Consider the following 18,572-nt stretch of genomic DNA (forward strand, 5'->3'; position numbering starts at 1 on the left):
TCTGCTGTTAACGCTGAAAATACCTCAGTACATATTATATCCTTCCAGTCTTTTTTCTTTCTTCTTGGTTTCACTAATGCCTTGGACCTGCATATACAGTATTATACAATTTTATTTCTTTTACCTGTTCATCTTTCTCACTGTGACTTGTAATATTACATGTATGGCTTTGTCTTTTTGAAGACATATTCATGAAATATTTCCAACAATTTTGTGTTTTCTGAATAATTTTTTATCTCTTCTGAGTGATCAGCCGGAGAGGTTTGCTGTGTGATGGGTACTGCCTCCTTACTGCTTCCTGGTCTGCAAGCCCCTGATGATGGCAGTTATGGTTAGGTGTTTTATCCCAACCCTGTTAGGTGTGCGGTTCTTTGTTGTTGGCTTGATTTTGGACTTGTCTTCTTACTTTATGTGTAGTTCCATTCATAAATACTTACATGGCAAGTCGCACTGTTCTCCATCAGTTTCCTGTGTAACTTCAGCTGTTATTGACATTTTTACCTCGTGCAACAATTTCATTTATATCATTCAGCTTTGAAATGAGTACAAACGCATAGTATTGGCAATGAGCAAACTTAGAATTGTCCATAAATATTTCCTTCTTAGGTTCAAATTAAATGTTATCTTTTACATGTGGTTTGGAAAGGTTGCTGGCCTCGGGTTCAATTCCTGGCCAGGTCAGGGTTTTTAACCTGCATCTGAGGGGTGGTTTGAGGTCCAATCAGCCTACGTGATTATAATTGAGGAGTTATCTGACAGTGAGATGGCGGCCCCGGTCTAGAAAGCCAAGAATAACGGCCGAGAGGATCCGCCGTGCTGACCACACGACACCTCGTAATCTGCAAGGCCTTCAGGATGAGCAGCGGTCGCTCGGTTCAAATTATTTAGCTATATTCTGCTGTATCAACATCATTATCTTTTTTAGCTTCCTTGCCTATGCCTGCATGTCATTGATGATGGAAACACATGCAAATAACTAAATTGCTACATTCTGAATCCTGACTTCCACATTTCTTCCTTTGACAAATGTTTCAGTGTTAGTCATTCATAAATTGCCTTTAAGTTCTCTATCACACTAATTGAATCTGAGATTGCCTGCATTTAAGTTTTAGATGGATACAGGATACATTTGCCAATCCTTCCCATGTTTCCTTTTGTTCTAACCCCTTTTCCCTCTACCTTTTACTTGCTATCACTTATATGAAGGAAATGGAGATTGGGGTAGCAGGATGTAAATGTTCATACATACGTACTGTCATGCATTATCAGGGTCCTTACCTCGCTAAATTCTGGTCCGATATGATGTAATTGTTACTTGAATGTACCTCTAGTATGTTTTCACCAGTTAGGCCTATCTAATTATTTCTCATTCTTAATTAATAATTTATATGATGTATTGCTTCTGATACAAATAAATAAAGGGTCCTTAGACCTAAAGTGGTTACTGAGAGTGCTTTTATTTTGGACTTCATTTATTAAACTACTATTGTACAAATGCACTTGAGTTTGAATTGGTACTGTGATTGGCACTCGCTAAACCGGGCAAGTTGGGTGTGTGGTTAAGGGTGGGCAGCTGTAAGCTTGTATCCGGGAGATAGTGGGTTTGAATCCCACTGTTGGCAGCCCTGAATATGGTTTTCTGTGGTTTCCCATTTTCACACGGCAAATGCTGTGGCTGTACCTTAATTAAGGCCACGGTTGCTTCCTTGCCACTCCTAGCTCTTTGCTGCCCTGTCATCGCCATAAGACCTATACACAGTCCTCAACTTCTGGTCTCCAACATGGCCTCTGTCAGCGCAGTGTCCTCACCAGAGCAATTCATTTCACAACACAGCTAACCCCATGAACTTGACTTGCATACCATGCTGAATTCCGCATAGCCAAAACTGACTGTTGAAATTGCTCATCACTTACTACGCACATTCCCGAGTGATTCATGCATTGCTCGTTCTCACTCTTTAAATACACTTGAAATAATAACATTAAGTTATTTATTAGACCACCTAATCAATACAAAATCGTCTTGGATGATTTACATAAATTTGTTAACTACGATGATTTTGTATTGATTAGGTGGTCTAATAAATAACTTAATGTTATTATTTCACTCAAATATCATCAATACGGACCAAAAATGATATTTATTACATGTAATGTTAAATACACTTCTCGAAGATTCTCAATAATCTCAGTTTCCACTTCCAGATCATTCTGAGCCTTTTTCATAGATAACCTATTTCTAAGCATTTTGGAAAGATCTTGGCCAGCTTCCTAATTGTGTGCCTCAGCAATTCACTAGGACTTTTGTTTCGCTCAATGCTCGCCCGGCCCATATTGTAGCCACTGGGCTTCTCACCAACCTCTGACACACTGCTTTCTTTGTCACAATACATACATCTTCATTATAGACTGTTGTGACCTTGTATTCAGTCTGCTAGGCCCTTTGATTTAACTAAGCGCCTCCACATTCCTCTATTTCCAGTTAGCTCTGTGGCCTTCTTGGCCTGATCCATTATTCTCCTAGGTAACCTATTCTCCTCAATTCACTTCATGTCTCCCACCACCAAAGCCAGTTTATGTAAATGGTTTCATCCATTGAGTTTAGTCCTAACTTAGCTGTAGCTAATTTTTAAATTTTCAAAGCAGATTTTCAGTTTTAGTTTAAAGTACTGTATTTTCACGCATAATTTATGCATCCCAAAATTTAGAGGGTCCAAAGTGGAGAAAAAGAATTCACGTATTTGATGCACCCATTTCTTCGAACATCCATCATGCAACTCCAAACGCGTTTTGTAATAAAGATGTCAACTACTTAGGTAGCAGCCTTCCTATTGCGAGACCAGGCATTCCAAATACTAGGCAATGTGCTGTTATCAACTGATAGGAAATACCACTGCACTTGTTCAGTGAGAGAATCAGCGCATAAGTGGCTAGTGACGGTCTCTGTTCCAGTCTGGTACAAACATATTGTACAAGTGTTTCGGGTACGGGACATGCCTTTTCTGTTATCTCACAATTTTTTGTTAGTCCATAGCGAGCAAGTATTTCAGTAATACTACATCATATAAACTCGCAGCGCTCAGTTACGCTGAAACATAACGGGAATAGGACAGGGGCCCGCAAGTATTCAGTGTCTGAATGCAACGTGCGCTACTGTGGTGACAGAGAAGTGCACTTCAAGCGACCAACAAGTCTCGCAAAGCATTTTGCGGACCAAAAAGCGGCAAGGTTTCCGAAATATATGATTTTGTTATGCAACGTTTTATATGCAGTTTCTAAAAAATGCAGTATTTTAAAGGACGAGAAATAGCTGCTGCACATGGAATCTGTGTTTTGGATTTGTGCTGTTATTTGAAGGTTAGCTGAGACGTGATGATTAATTTTATGAAATGAAATGAACAGCATTATGCCAAAAAATGATGAATTATTTCAACCAAAATAATTTTTCATCGCCTTGTGATTGAGAAGCATACAGTGAAGGAATATTTGCTCTCCCGAACATGCCTTTGCTGGCGAGATGTAGTGTTTACAGTCCACTATGTCTTCTGGTATGGGGTAGAATAAATTTGTTACTTTCATTGCTCTGTCTGTCTCATCCTTGGCTTTGACAATATGAAAGTGACTGAGGTATGAGCGATGTTAGTAATGCCATTCCTTATGCAGCCAGTCCCTGTTATGAATGGTGTGAAAATATCGCTCATAGGGTCAGTTGGTGCATGCATTTCAGTGGGCTTGGCAGGCTGATATGTAATAACTTCTGGCTCTGTGAGGAAAGCAACGGGAAACTACCTCACTCCTAATTTCCCTAGTATGCCTCTTCAGTGATGCCTAGGCTGTTTATGATAGCTGTTGGCGGAGCTGTGGAGGATCAAACCAGCCTTCGGGCTGAATACCCAACATACAAATAGGAAACGCAGATCAACCGCCAATCAGAATCAGTTTCCATGTGCCATAAAGTCGAACAATCAATAAGAAAGGGACATCGAGTGTTACCGTACGCACTACTGGAAGCGAAGAACAATAATGCACTGCAAAGCTTGCTGTAACAGGTGGTGGCAGAAACCTTGCACCTTACGTTGTTTTAAAATGAAAAACAATGTGTACAGTAAAATTTCCACAAGGGATCCACGTTCGCATCTAAGAAAAAAGGGTGAATGGATACATCACTCGTACAACATTGGATACAAACAGTTTGGGGAAATCTAGCAGGGTCCTCCTTTTCTTTTTTTGCCGTTATGTCGTTATGTACTTACATGAATTGTACTTTTATTGGTTCATGTTTATTTCACTTCAGGTCATATTGTCAGCTCATAATGGGAAAAATATTTTCCAACGTTGATACTTCAAACCCACGTGTCAGACTCACCTGATGTACCCTATTTGACTTTTCAGAAAAATCTCATGCCCTAATTTTGCACCAAATGACGATAACCGCAAATGAGTTATACCAATCGTGTGTATATTATATTTGATGCAGTTTTTAAATGTAAATGAATTGTAAATAATTTTTTTAATATCTCCATTCCTTGAATATTTTATGCATCCGAAGTTTTCACCTGTATTTTTTGTCAAAAGAATGTGTTAATTACGTGAGAAAATACGATATGGCAGTAATGAAAGAAACTAAAGAGTATTGTAAAGTATTTTTCAGCTGTTATAATAAAACATTTTTGAATGAAAATAATATACTAGAACACATTAAATTGTGATACATAATTCCTTCATATAACCCAGGACTTCAATTTTATGTTCAGCCTATATTATATATCATAATAAATTTGTACTATATGAGTATGCCTGGTGGCTAGGATCTTTAAAACGTTAAGTATGTATGGTCTGACACTGTGGGTAGCTGGTACAAGTCCCATTAACGGAAAAAATGTTCACCATCAGATTGTTCGAAGAGAGGTTGTGGTATACAATTTCTAATCATTAGATTGCATACCAAAAGCCTGGATTGAATTCTAAACCTCTCTGCAGTGTTCATATGGAGTGAGGACATTAAGCCTTGAGCAGACCCGTTGATGTCACTTGACAGGAGCAGGTTATATGCCGACACCAGGTTTCACTCTCTCCCTAGCTCATCATCATCATCATCATCATCATCATCATCATCATCATCATCATCATCTCCTCCTTGCACCCAGGTGTGCAGGTCGCATGAGCGTCAAATGGAAATGCCAGTACCAGGTGAGCCAAGCATGTCCTTGGACACTCTCGGCTCTAAAAATAAAATAAATTAACTTTACTACGTGCACTTAAAAAATTAGGATCTTGCGTTATCTTTTCACACAACATTTTTAAATCTATATTTTCTGTGCACGCAGTTGGAGTTGGAATGACCACGGCTTTCCATCTAAAATATGTATGAGTTATGTAAAGAAGTTTGATATTTGGAGATGAAGTCTTCATCAGTGAGAAAAGTCGAGTCCTAATTTACTATGAGAGGCTCCGGGGGTGTTCAAGGATCACAATAGTTTTACCATAATTATTTACTGCATGTTAGGTACAAATTCTTTTGTATTTTATTAGATGTATTGTAAACCTTACTTCATGATATATATAATAAAATAAGACTGTTGCAGGTGACAATGTCCTCGTCAACACATACAGTGGTGTTGTGAAGATATCAGACTTTGGTACCTCTAAGCGATTGGCTGGTCTTTGTCCCAGCACCGAAACCTTCACTGGAACACTGCAGTATATGGCTCCAGAGGTGATCGATAAGGGACAAAGAGGATATGGTGCTCCTGTAAGTGTCCTCGTGAATTGTGATCATATTTACTGTATTGAGCTGTACATAAGACAGCACTGAAGTTATGTTTTACAAGAAAAAAGAAAGGACCTATGTATAACATGACCTTATGTTATCTATAGTCTATTTGCTGTTAACAAAATGTAGAATGTCATTCTGTGTTTCCCACTGGGTACACTGCCCTCTGCACTCTTGGTTTCCCATGTTGTAACTGTGTCTTTTATGTTCACTTTTATAAACCAAAGATCTTTTAGCAATAGGATGAGCCTTTGTAAATTTGTACAAAATTTCTTCTGTAGGCTTTTTTCTTTCTTTTCCCTCGTACCTCGAGTATCACTTGAGATTGGCTTTGCTGGTCTGAAGAGATTTGCCGGCCCCATGGTGTAGGGGTAGCGTGCCTGCCTCTCGCCCGGAGGCTCCAGCGTCAATTCCTGGCCAGGTCAGGGATTTTTCTCTCGACCTGAGGGCTGGTTCAAGGTCCACTCTGCCTACGTGATTAGAATTGAGGAGCTATCTGATGGTGAGATGGCGGCCCCGGTCTCGAAAGCCCAGAATAACAGCAGAGAGGATGCGTCGTGCTGACCACACGACCCCTCGTAATCTGCAGGCCTTCGGGCTGAGCAGCGGTCGGTGGGTAGGCCAAGGCCCTTTCAAGGGCGTTACGTGCCGTTGGGGGGGTCTGAAGAGATTACTGTATCTTGGCCTCTGGGATGTGTTTCTTGTTCAAGGCGATTTGAGCTGTTCGCCACCATGTTACTACTGTATTTGATGTCTTCAGCCCCTCCTTTGGTTCTACAGTCGCAAAAGCTTTCTGTACAAGATGATTATTATAACACTGCTTGACGTGTGTTTAACAGCAGAGTCTCACCTCCAGTTTCTCACTCACCTTCGCACATGCTCATTGCACACTCGGTCGGACACTACTGCAGCGCTCGCACCTTTGTTGTGAGCATTTGCTGACTGTGCTGCTTCTGCCTTGCCCGGCATTAATTTCCAAACTGAAAGTAATACAAATATTAAAGTTTTTGTTCACTGTTAGATATTATCGATTTTTTTCAAAAATAGCATGTTGTAACAAAGGATAAACTTCAAAACCTCGGTGATCATTATTTATATCAACAATGAAATGGAATGACTGATAGATCAGAATCCTTGCAGTTTTCAGAAATATGACCTGATTTTACTTGCATTTTGGTACAAAGCCAGGTCTGGCGGTGGCTCAGTTCCATCCCAGTCAAATGCCCCTGATTCATTCTCATATCTTGATCCTGCTATCCCAAGTCTATCCTTTAAACTATCTGTCATTTTATCCAGTCTACGCTTACGGCTTTTCTCATTCATATGCTGATGTAATGTTTACTCTTATTGGCCATGATCTTGCCTAATCCCAAGAAAGTTAATTGACTCATGTCTGCTAGTTCGACCATTGTGTTGTTCTTTGTCTCATAACTCTTGAATTCAGCAGGCACTGCATTTTTTAATATTTGCATATGAAATGTACTTTCTGGAAGCCCTGCATAGCTGTCAGTATTTGTAATTGTCTGTTGTGAATAATGCATACTTTATTGCTTGCAACATTTTCTTTAAAAAATCATATTTATCATACAGTAAATAGAGAAATGAGATATTCTGTAATATTCCAGGCAGATATCTGGTCGCTTGGGTGTACTATTGTGGAGATGGCTACTGGGAAACCTCCCTTCATTGAACTGGGATCTCCACAAGCTGCTGTTTTTAAGGTATGCACTTCTCACTGGCGACTTGTGTGATTTTTTCTTTTCTTTTTCTGTTCACAAAAACTCTGAACAAGATAAGTACTTGAACGATCCTTGGCTGTTTATGTGATGAAGGTAGTCTAAGGCTCACTACCTGTGCCCAAGGTTGTTTGCTCAGTGCATTGAAGTCCATAGCCCACCTTGACTTGGGCCGCTTGACATGCTCACATGTTGTGTGCCCGAGTATAGGTTGGGGGCGCCTTTCCTCTGTTGTATATTTGAGTGTATGACCACAACTCTGGTTTGGGTTACCACAGATATGTTCACTCATCTTTTCTCTTTGATACAATTTATTTATGTTGCTGTCTGCCGGGTAGGTAGAAATATAAGATGTGTGGTTCTGCGCAGCAAGATCTCTGTGCACCATCTTGATAAAGTTTAAGTAAATATTTTCCATGTGTTCTCATGTTATTAACAGATTTATGTATTTATTTATGTATTTATGTATACATTTTTGTTTGTTCATTTGTTGAGTATTCTGCCTGAAGGCTGGTTGGATCCTCAACAGCTCCACCATCAGCTAGTCATAGATGGCCAAGGCGTCACTGAAGAGGCATACTAGAGAAATGAGGAGTGAAGTAATTTCTCGTTACTTTCCTCACTGAGCCAGAAGTTTCTATAATGTATCAGTCTGCCAAGCCCAATGGAATGTGTGCACCATCCGACTCTTGAGTGATATTCACCATTTACAATAGGGACTCGCTGAATTAAGAATAGCGTTACTAGAATCGCTCATACCTCAGTAAATTTCGTATTGTCACAGCCAGGTCAGTGAAAGTAACAAATTTGTTCTAGCCCACACCAGAATACAGACACTAGGTTTTATCACCAGATGCATATGAACAGTTGTATTTATTCTTAAATGCGCCACATATACCATGAGTTCAAACTGAAAATTAAATGTGACAATACTGTAGGAGAAATGATTGGTAATTTTGATTATGTTTATTATGCAGATTGTTTCTTATAATAATTTGCCATATTTTCAAGTACATTTAGAAAATATAAGTATTGGTGTTGATACTTAATTCTTACCTTCTAAACATCTTTGATTATATTCAAGAAATCACAAGGATAATGACAGAGAAACATACCGATAATGGGACTAAGTGAAATAAGTCAAAAAGGGAGTGGTAGTAAGGTACTGGAGAGGGGATATAAAATGTGGTGGTCAGGAAGAGACAAATAAGGAAATGGTTTTGCAATAATAGTGACTAGAGAACTGGCCAACAAAGTACTCGGTGAAATGAAATGGTGTATGGCTTTTAGTGCCAGGAGTGTCAGAGGACATGTTTGGCTGACCACAGACTATTGATGGGGACATTGCTGAAATTGAGAAGGGGTAAATACGGGGGAGGAAAGACAGGAAAAAATCAAATGCTGAAAACTAAAAGAGAAATCCAAGAGAATAGGGAAAAGTTTAAAACTCAACTTCCTAAAGATTAGAGGAACGACATCAACAAAAGTCAGACACAAAGAAACTCCATAGTGGAATGAGAGAATTGCAGATGCAGTCAAGAAGAAGAATAATGCGTGGAGAGAATGGTTCAGAAACAGAACGGAACATAATAGAGACGAATGGAAACGATTAAGCAGAGCAGCAAGGAAAATGATAGCATTGACTAAAAAGATGTCCTGGGAAAAATATACAAAAGAGATAGAAGAAAATTATAAGATAGACCAGAAAATATTATAGCCACATATTAGGTAACAGAAGGAAGCAAAAAGAAAATACATCAAAATTCATCAACAAAGATGGAAAACCTGTGTGGGAAGAAAAATAAGTTTTGAAAGTATGGGAAGAATACTTCCAAAATCTATGTGAAGGACAAAATGAAACAAATGAACCCAAGGAAATAGATGAAGATAAAATAAATATCACCACTATAGCGGAAGGGACGAATAAACTATCAGATGAAATAGGAAGAGAAGATCTACAAATGTCGGATGTAGCAAAAGCTGTATTAGAAAAGAAAAACGGCAAAGGTCTTGGAATAGATGACATCACCGTGGAAATGATTAAAGCTGCAGGACCTATTGGAATGCAGTGGCTGTATAGAATAATGAAGATAGTATGGACTGATGGAGAGATTCCTGATGATTGGACAAGGGCAATTATTGTACCTATTTAAAAAAAAAGGTAATAATGCACTTTGTGAGAACTACAGAGTAATAGCATTACTGTGTCATTGCATGAAGATTTATGAATCTTACAAAAAATCAAGAACAAACGAGATTCACAATTAAGAGAAGAACAACAAGGATTTAGACCTAGAAGATCAACTATTGATGCCAAATTTACAGCTAGACAAGCAGTAGAAAATAAATGGGAATTTGGGAAAGACATCGCAGTTGTATTCATAGATATACGAAAGGCTTATGATGCCGTTAGAAGAGAAGAGATATGGCAAGGGCTGAATAGAATGGAATTGTCTAGAGAAATGCAATTCGGAATTAGAAACATGTATAACAAATGTCTGAACTGTGTTATAATAGATGGCAAAAAATCAGAGTGGTTTGAAACAGACAGAGGAGTTTGACAAGGAAGTGTACTTTCACCAGTGCTCTTAAATATAGTGATTTCCCCATGTTTCAGTTTGGACACCCCCTAGGGGGTGCCGGTTGCGGTGCCAGTACTGGTGCGCTATGCCACGCTCCTCACCTGGCCTGTTGTAGAAAATAAGTATAAAATGAATAAAATATATGAGAGTGATAATAATAATAATAATAATAATAATAATAATAATAAAAATAAAAATGGTGGAAGTTTTTCTGTTAAATGGGTGCGGTTGTGTGGTAGTATGGTGAAACTCAACATTATTCGTTGTGTGCCATGGCTGGATGTTAAATAAAATATCTAAATTTATCTTTGAGCCAGTGGCAAGGGCAAATTTGGATGGTCACCCATCCATGTTTTGACCACGCCCGGTGTTGCTTTGGTTTACCGGGCCTTGCCGCTGGATTGTTCGCTGGAATATTTTTATATTCCTGTGTATCCGTTGTTTTTTGATACTTTAAATTTAGAAAAATACAGCATTTGAAGTTGCAGCTTTTATGAATACCCGCCTCGGTGTCGGCAATGTTTCCAGTGCTTTTGTGGTTGTGCGTACTGAATTTGGTTTTGGCAGTTATTGGTAGGAATGTGCGGTAAATTGGGTGTTGGCAGTTGTTGGTTGAGGATGTGCAGTGATTTCTTATGAGGAAGTGAGAACTATTCGGGATTCTTACTCTGACTTGGTGGGGGCGGTTGCTTGGTGGGGGTGGGATGGTTTTGCGGCGTGAGTATTGGTGGTGGTCTGGGTTGGGTTGCCATTAAGTTGAGTAGAAGGAGCTGTATTAATGTGGTTGTGTCTGGAATTTGTGTGTTGTGGTAAGGAGTCGAAGGTCCCGGGTTCGGTTGCATGGGTGGTTGGATAGGTAGGCTGAGCAGTGAGGGTGGTTGTGTGTGCGTCTGTAGGTGTCTGGATTGTCTGTAGTGTGCCTTAATTGCGCTCTTGATGAACGGGCAACCAGGAAATGAGGCGGCATGACTACCTTGGCAGTTGGCACACCTCGCCTGGGCCTTTGGCACCTTACAATCTGTGTGACGGTGAGAACCGCCACACCTATTGCATCGAGTGGCTTTAGAGCAGGAACTGGCTACGTGGTTTAGTTCCAGGCAATTAAAGCACTGTGTGATGAGGGTTGGGCGTGAAGAGGTCTGGGTTCTGTGCTGGGGTGGTGTAGTGTGAGCAGGTTTTTTACGCCTGCTCTTGGTTTGTGTTTGAGTGTCGGTGAGTGTTGGCTGCGGGTTGGTCTGAGTGTCTGTGGATTGGGTAGGTGGTGGGACGGGTGGTGATGGTTCGGAATCGGTGTGTACGGTTGGTATGGGATCTGTAAGAGTGCTGGCGTCTTGTGTTTCTTGGTATGGTATAGGCGTGTAGGTGGGGTCTGAGGTGAGGTGGAGGGGGTTGATCAGAATAGGTTTTGGGAGGTGATGGACAACATTATGAGGAAAGTTCGCCAGGGGTCAACAGCAAATGATATGAAAGTCATAGCATATGCAGATGATATAATGATATGGGAAGAAAATAAACAAACATTGGAAGAACAACTAAATACCTAGCAGAAGGCAATTGAAGGAGCAGGCATGGAAATAAGTTTAACAAAAAGTGAGGTAATGAAAATCAGTAGAGAAACCAAAAAATGAAGGATGTTAGGTGTAATGGAAAAATTCTTAAAGAAGTAGATGCTTTTAAATACCTAGGAAGTAAGCTAACTGGGAAAGGAAACATCAAGGAAGAAATTTCGGAGAGGATAGGAAATTGCTCAAAATTTTATTACTGTGTATCAGACATAATTAGATATATATGATATATAAATTGTATTATTTGCCAATATTGACCTATGGTGCAGAAGGTTGGACTTGGACAAAAAGAGATCTGAGTGGATTATAAGCGACGGAGATGCACTTTCTGCGAGGGATCTTGGGGACAACAAGGAGGGACAAGATAAGAAATGAAACCATACGAAACACGCTACAGATCAACCCTCTAAAAAAACTATGGAGAGAAATAAGCTGAAAAGGTTCAGCCACGTCAGAAGAATGGGACAAGAAAGATTACCATGAGGAGCTCTGGAATGTACAGAATCTGGAAGAAGACCAATTGGAAGACCACGAACAGGATGGAGGGATCAGGTGGAGGATCACGTAAATCGGAGAGGTCTGCAGTGGCACACAGTGATGAACAATAGAACGTGGGGGAAAAAGAGAAGATTGGAAGGGGCTCTGTAAACGACCTGCATAAGCAGAAATGTATCAGGAAGAAGGAGAAGAAAAAGAAGACATATTTACAAAACACATGAAAGTAGAAATGTCTTTATACTTTTGAAAAAACCAACAGATAAACGAAGGAAATATCACTATCAGTTACCAAATATGCATAACAGGATACAGGGAACACACTGTCTATGAGGCATCCATAAGAGGTCTATGAATTTCACTAGCTGACAAGTGGAATACATCCACCATCCTGCTGATTTTATTCAGTGATCTTAGGGCCTGCATAAACCAAGAGTTATGTGTGATTCAGTTCTGCACCTGGGTGAGTGAAAGGTGACAGCCTGTCGGGTGTTACGGGAAGGAAAATGAATTGGTAGAAACTGGAGTAAATATTAGGACAATCAAGCAAATTACTGATACATTTGTGTATGAAACGTGCATTGACATACCTGCGTCTATTTCTAAGTGACTCAGTATGCATCTTTGTTCAAAACAGATTATAATCTATTGATGAGAGCCTGATCCACAGACACTTTTTACTGATCCATTTTGAGAATCTAATTTGTACTCTCTCTAAGGCATTAATTAAGTATTGCTGTGAAGGGATCCAGACTTCAGAGCAGTACTAGACCATATAAGTGAGGAATGCAGGGTTTTCAATGATACAACAGATTTAAAACTCTTGCAGTTTCTTTTGAGGAAGTCTAACTTTCTAAATGCCATGTAGACCATATTTCACATATACTCATTGAAAGGTAAACCATTTTGATTACTAAAAAGAACACAAAGATCATTAATTTTGGTAATATGCTTCACTTCTTGACTCTTTATATGCTATTTGAATACATTAACTTGCAATTTTCTTTTGAAAAATATTGCACTGCTCTTTCAGATATTTAGGGTTAAATGCCACATTTTGCATCAGTCTAATATATCTGACTGTAACAATTCAGTCACTCATCTTTTCAAATATCCTGTAGACTTTGTCATCAGCATAGAGCAGGTAGTTGCTCGAATAGATTTGTGATGGCTGATCAATACCAAACAGAAGGAAACACAAAAGTCCCAGTAGTGAACCGTGTGGAATTCCAGACATAGGCTGATAAGTATGAGAAATGAGACCCTCTTGTTTTACTGAATACCTCCTGTTGTAAAGATAGCACTTAAACCATTCAAACAAGCTTCCATGAATACCGTATGCTGAGAGCTTAGTCAGAAGAGTGTTATGCTGCACAGAGTCAAAAGCTTTGGAAAAATCTGTGTACACGGCATCAACCTGTTTGCAGTTGTCCAGTGCGCTAGATATAAAGTGGGACTACATAGCAAGATTGGTAGATGTTGAGCGTTTCTGGTCAAAGCCATGCTGGTTAATATTAATTAAACGCTAACTGCACAATACTGTGTTTTGTACACAACTCTTTCCACTACTTTGGAAATGAGTGAAGAAAGAACTACGTCTCTAATTGACAAAGACCTGTCACCTTTTTTGAAGACTGGAATAACATAGGGTAATGGCACTATATATCGAACACCCTTTAAATATCGAACAGTTCAAAATCTCGTCGAAAAATTAGGGTATCGAAAAGTTTACATAACACCTGAGATTTCTAAATTCACCCTTCCAAACGTAGCTTTATGTCAATTGATAGGTCGAAGTGATTACCGTGTTGGCAAGTGTGGGAAAGTCTCAGAACTTTGGAGTTGGCAGGATTTTGATGAGATTGTTGTATTGTTACTAAGGTGCAGTGTCCCTGTGATTATCTGTTTTTGCTGGTAAAATAGCATCTCCAGAAGGTATCCTTTAAATAATAGGTTATGTTGATATACATACATGTTTATTAATTTCTTGTATTGTGAGTTTTCACCTATCTTCATATTTATTTCTAAAATAAAATACTGTTCGACATTTGACTCCCATTTTATAATATCAAAAGGAGATTCGATAACTGAGGTTCATTTAATACAAAAACAACCCTTAATATCGAACACCACTGAAAATTAATGGGCTGTTTATGATTTTAATTTGTAGTTTTGTTTTATTTGGCACCGAAGTCTGGATTTCTTTGGTCGTGACTGCTGAGGCGTCTATCTGTAACTGAGAGGGCCTGAATTTTGAACCTCATCGGGTAATAGTTAGATTTCCTTTACGATGTCTTGTGTCTGTCTGAAGCTGTGCGTTGTTTATTTAACAATCCTGTCACTATCCAAGGTTTCTTGTTGTCGGCAAATAAAGTGGCGTCGACAAGAGGGGGTGTGTGGGGGTAGTTACCCCTCACTCTTTGAAAAAAATATTATATTTTAGCCATTTCAAACTAGAAAGCAGAAAATAGTTGTTTTTTACAGTTCTTGCTTATTTCCTTAACTAGTGCTCAGAGCTTGACTATGGTCAAAATTAAGATGCCCGACGGGGGAATTGTCCCAAAAGCTAAGCTAAAGTCAAACCTGTTGAAAAATGAAATGGTGTCAGCATTCATTATCTGCCTTGACTGAAGCTCTTCAACAGGTTAAGTCCGGTATGATGTTGCAAAGGCAGGCGTCTAAAACATACCAGGTCCCTTTAACAACGTTAACTATCTGGACGTCAGAAGATTCAGACTGTCCTTGGGCGGAAGCCGTTCCTGAGTCCACGAGAAGAAGAGGGCATTAGTAAATGGGTAATCAACATGGCTAAGAGAGGATTTCCATTGAAGAAAAAGAATTTAATTGACACTGTTCAGCAAATTGTGCAGTCATCAGGAAGGAGCACACCGTTTAAGTATGAAAGACCTGGTAAAACTTGGTTCAAATGTTTTCTGAGACGGCAACTGTCTCAGAAGAAGGCTGAAACCATTAGCAAGGGCAGGGCTGCTGTCTCGGAAGAGAGAATACCGGGTTGGTTTGCTGGACTGTCGTACTACCTGGAATCTGAAGATGTAAGATCAATTATGGAAGACCCAAGCAGGATTTCAATGCAGATGAGACAAATTTTCTGTTTCATAAGGTTTCAGGAAAGGACCTTGGTGTCAGAGGGGAACAGCTGCAAAATACGGCAACCTCTAAAGAGAAAGAAGACATAACAATGCTCGGAAATTTCTGTGCCGACGGGCGTTGTGTCCCAACAATGATCGTCTACAGCAACATATGACTTCAGCAAATTATCGAAGATAGTGTACCTGAGCCTTGGATCTACGAGAAAACTGAGAGTGGCTGGATGAAGGCCCCAACGCTTCTGAACTACCTCAACACTTTATTCATGGCTAGAGGTAGAGAAAATTACACTTCCTGTTATTTTTTTTGTTGATGGACACAGGAGTCACATATCCCTTATAGTTAGTGAATATTTTCATGACCATAGAATAATTTTGTACTGCCTTTTCCCTAACGCCACCCATCTGCAACCAGCAGATGTGGGGGTATTTGCACTTCTAAAGAGAGCATGGGAAAATGTTCTTCAAGACGAGAAAATACAAACTCTTGGTGCATCAGTAACCAAGGTAAATTTTGCACTCATGTTAAAGAAAGTTTGGGATGATGCTTTTAGGCCAGATATTGTGAAAAGCGCCTTTCATAAGTGTGGGTTCTATCCATTAGATCTCAACGCTGTGGACTACACAAAATGTGTTGCAGATATTCTGAAATCCCCAGTGGGAAGGCAACAGCAAGAGAGTGACGAAGGCAGCCCATCATCCCTTTCCACTTCCAATCAGAAGTTAAAGTGCTTAATGACCTGGAGGAATTCTTACCTCCTCGCATTCTTGATAAGTTCAATGACAAACTAAGACGTGATGGAGAGAAACAGAATGATGGTGAACCAGATTTGTATGCTTATTGGAAAAGTGTTACAACTCGGTACAGTGCAACATGTGAAACAATATCGACTAATCAGAATGAAACGATGACAGACAGTTCATCAGAAGATGATGGTGATCAGGGAAGAGATGATTTCACATGGAATGATGAACGTTTAGAGGTGTATGTACCTTCTCCCAAGAAAGATCTTCCTGGTGCCGTCATTTTGAAGAGTGGAGTAAAAGTTCACAAGCCGAAAATATTGAATGAGCATGAAATTGCTTCGGAAGTTGCTTGCTCAACCACCTCAAGTAGTAGCAAGGATTCTTTCAAAGATTTTCTGAAAGTTCCTCAAGTACCAGAAAAACCTCATTAGTTTAGATTAAAGAAAACATACGCGATATCTTCAAAGGAGTGCCGGGAAGAATTGAAGAGAAAGAAAAGAAACAACGAAGGCTAAAGACATTTTCTGCTCTCTCTGGAAGGATAGAGATAAACTGTTTCTTGTGTTTCTCAGGATATTTTAATGTGTATTAATATTGCTTCCGTTCTTCTGTGATTTATATTTAAGAATCTTTCTAATTTCCTCATGTTGTTAAAATCATATTATGTCTAAAGTAAAGTGATTTAAAATAAATATTACTGTTCGGTATTTAAAACATTACCGTTCGATATATAAAAATCATGTTCGATAAAGACCTTACTGATCGATATATAACGCAGACCATTCGATATATGAAGGAATACAACTGTTGCATTTAAGGGCGCCTCCAGCCTACAAATTGTACATTTTAAAAGTCTGAACAAGCTATTTGCAACCAGGGGATGTTCCGTTAAGGTTAAATAACTATTTCAGAGGTCCGTTCTTCACTGGAAAAAAATACTGATCAATAATTTATAGAGATAACCTTAAGTGTTCGATATATAATGCCACAACCGTATCCTTCCTTCCGTTCGGACAGAAAATTGCATGTACAAGGAGACCAGTTGATTATCGTGGCTAGTGGGGTTGCCAGCTTCTCAGCACACTCATGTAACACATTCCTGGAATGTGGTCCAAGGAATGTGGTCTAGACCACATGACTTCTTTGTCTCGTTGGACTTCAAGATGTTGCAGACTTCCAAAGCCGAGATTACCACTGACGATAAGTTAATTTCCCTGAACTGTTTGGTGTGAGAATTACGGGGAACACTGGGTGAATGAAATTTTTGGAATGTGTCAATGAAATGATCCAGAATTTCTTTCACTGAGCTAATTTTTTTGTCCTCACTTATGATCATAGATTGAATATACTTGTTTCTTTTTGTTTCTCAATATTTCCACCAAATGTTTATGAAATTATTACTTCAGGGTCCTATTTTTGCCAACAGACGTCTCTGACTCGACCGTAGTGGATGTCGGTGACTCAGGCAGTTCGTTTTCGCGGCTTTCCCTCCCGATGTAGCATTGTGTGTTCAATGTGCATTACTAGTGACATGTATTAGATGTTAGTCCTTGATGACCAAGCTTCAAGTGTGTCCTCTACAGTAGTGTGATGTGATGTGAAAATAGCTCAGCTGTAGTAAATAAATCTATATTGTCAGTGGAACCTAATAGCGTTCCAAGAACAGGTCTTGTTGCTTCTCCTGTGGTGGGTTATCAGAGTCCTTAAAATTAAAATTACTACTCAGGGGTGTACTTTGTTTTACTATCCTCTAAATTTATTGAACTACTATTTACAGTTAATCACAAGTTCACACTCATTTGAGTTTTCTGCTCGACACAGTTTTTACTCACGATCAAAATACGCACACACTTGGGCGATCTCACTGCACACTGGTGTGTCGAAGACATGGTCCCCAGCATGGCTTCTCACAATGCAGTGTCATTCCAGAACAGTTTGCAGTATCAAGCCTTGTAGAACTTTGTGTAGCCATCCAACTAACTTGCTCTTGATGAATGACATCGCGGATCTGTGACCGTCTCTACTGCTTGCTTTCACTCACAACTGATGCATTCAAGTTATATTCAGCGGAGACTCTCAGAACTATAAAAGTAGTTAGTGAGACTGACTCAAGACTAGCTGATGTGCATCATTTAGGCTTTTTATAAAGGCCTGTAGTAGATTCTGGTAGTTTTCAAATAGAGATCCTTCTGGGCACTTAGTCCATTGTTGAACAGCTTCCAGCATCTTTTAGGAGCTTCCTCATCTTGAGTCTCTACAATTTGCTGGTGCTATTGTTTCACTGCTGCTGGCACTGTCCATATTGTCCACTTAGCTATGATTGTTCTTTCTCACTGACACTGTTGGCTTTCATTTTTATAATATAGATAGGAGTGACCCGTTACATAATCAAACACCACAACAACTACGATAATGGCAGTAAAGAAAAGAAAACAAACTAGCTGTTACAACAAATGAGCTAGTTCACAAAGGAAAACGGGAAGCGAAATTAGACACTCCCCAAAATAGCACCAAAATAAACTGGAAGAGAAACTTACCTGAACTGATGGAAAGGTGTCACAGTTAAA

At 39.4% G+C, this 18,572-nt stretch overlaps 1 protein-coding gene across 1 annotated transcript in view; it reads left to right on the forward strand.

Annotated features, from left to right (window-relative positions):
- Ask1 (apoptotic signal-regulating kinase 1) overlaps positions 1–18,572 on the forward strand; it is a 226,847-nt gene that overhangs the window by 66,111 nt on the left and 142,164 nt on the right. Inside the window, exons 11-12 of the mRNA XM_067152155.2 lie at positions 5,586–5,752; positions 7,399–7,494. Coding sequence (XP_067008256.1) covers positions 5,586–5,752; positions 7,399–7,494 — 263 coding nt within the window. The remainder of the gene's footprint in view (positions 1–5,585; positions 5,753–7,398; positions 7,495–18,572) is intronic.

This window comes from Anabrus simplex, chromosome 8 (genome assembly GCF_040414725.1).
Source record: "Anabrus simplex isolate iqAnaSimp1 chromosome 8, ASM4041472v1, whole genome shotgun sequence".
Taxonomy (NCBI): Eukaryota; Metazoa; Arthropoda; class Insecta; order Orthoptera; family Tettigoniidae; genus Anabrus; species Anabrus simplex.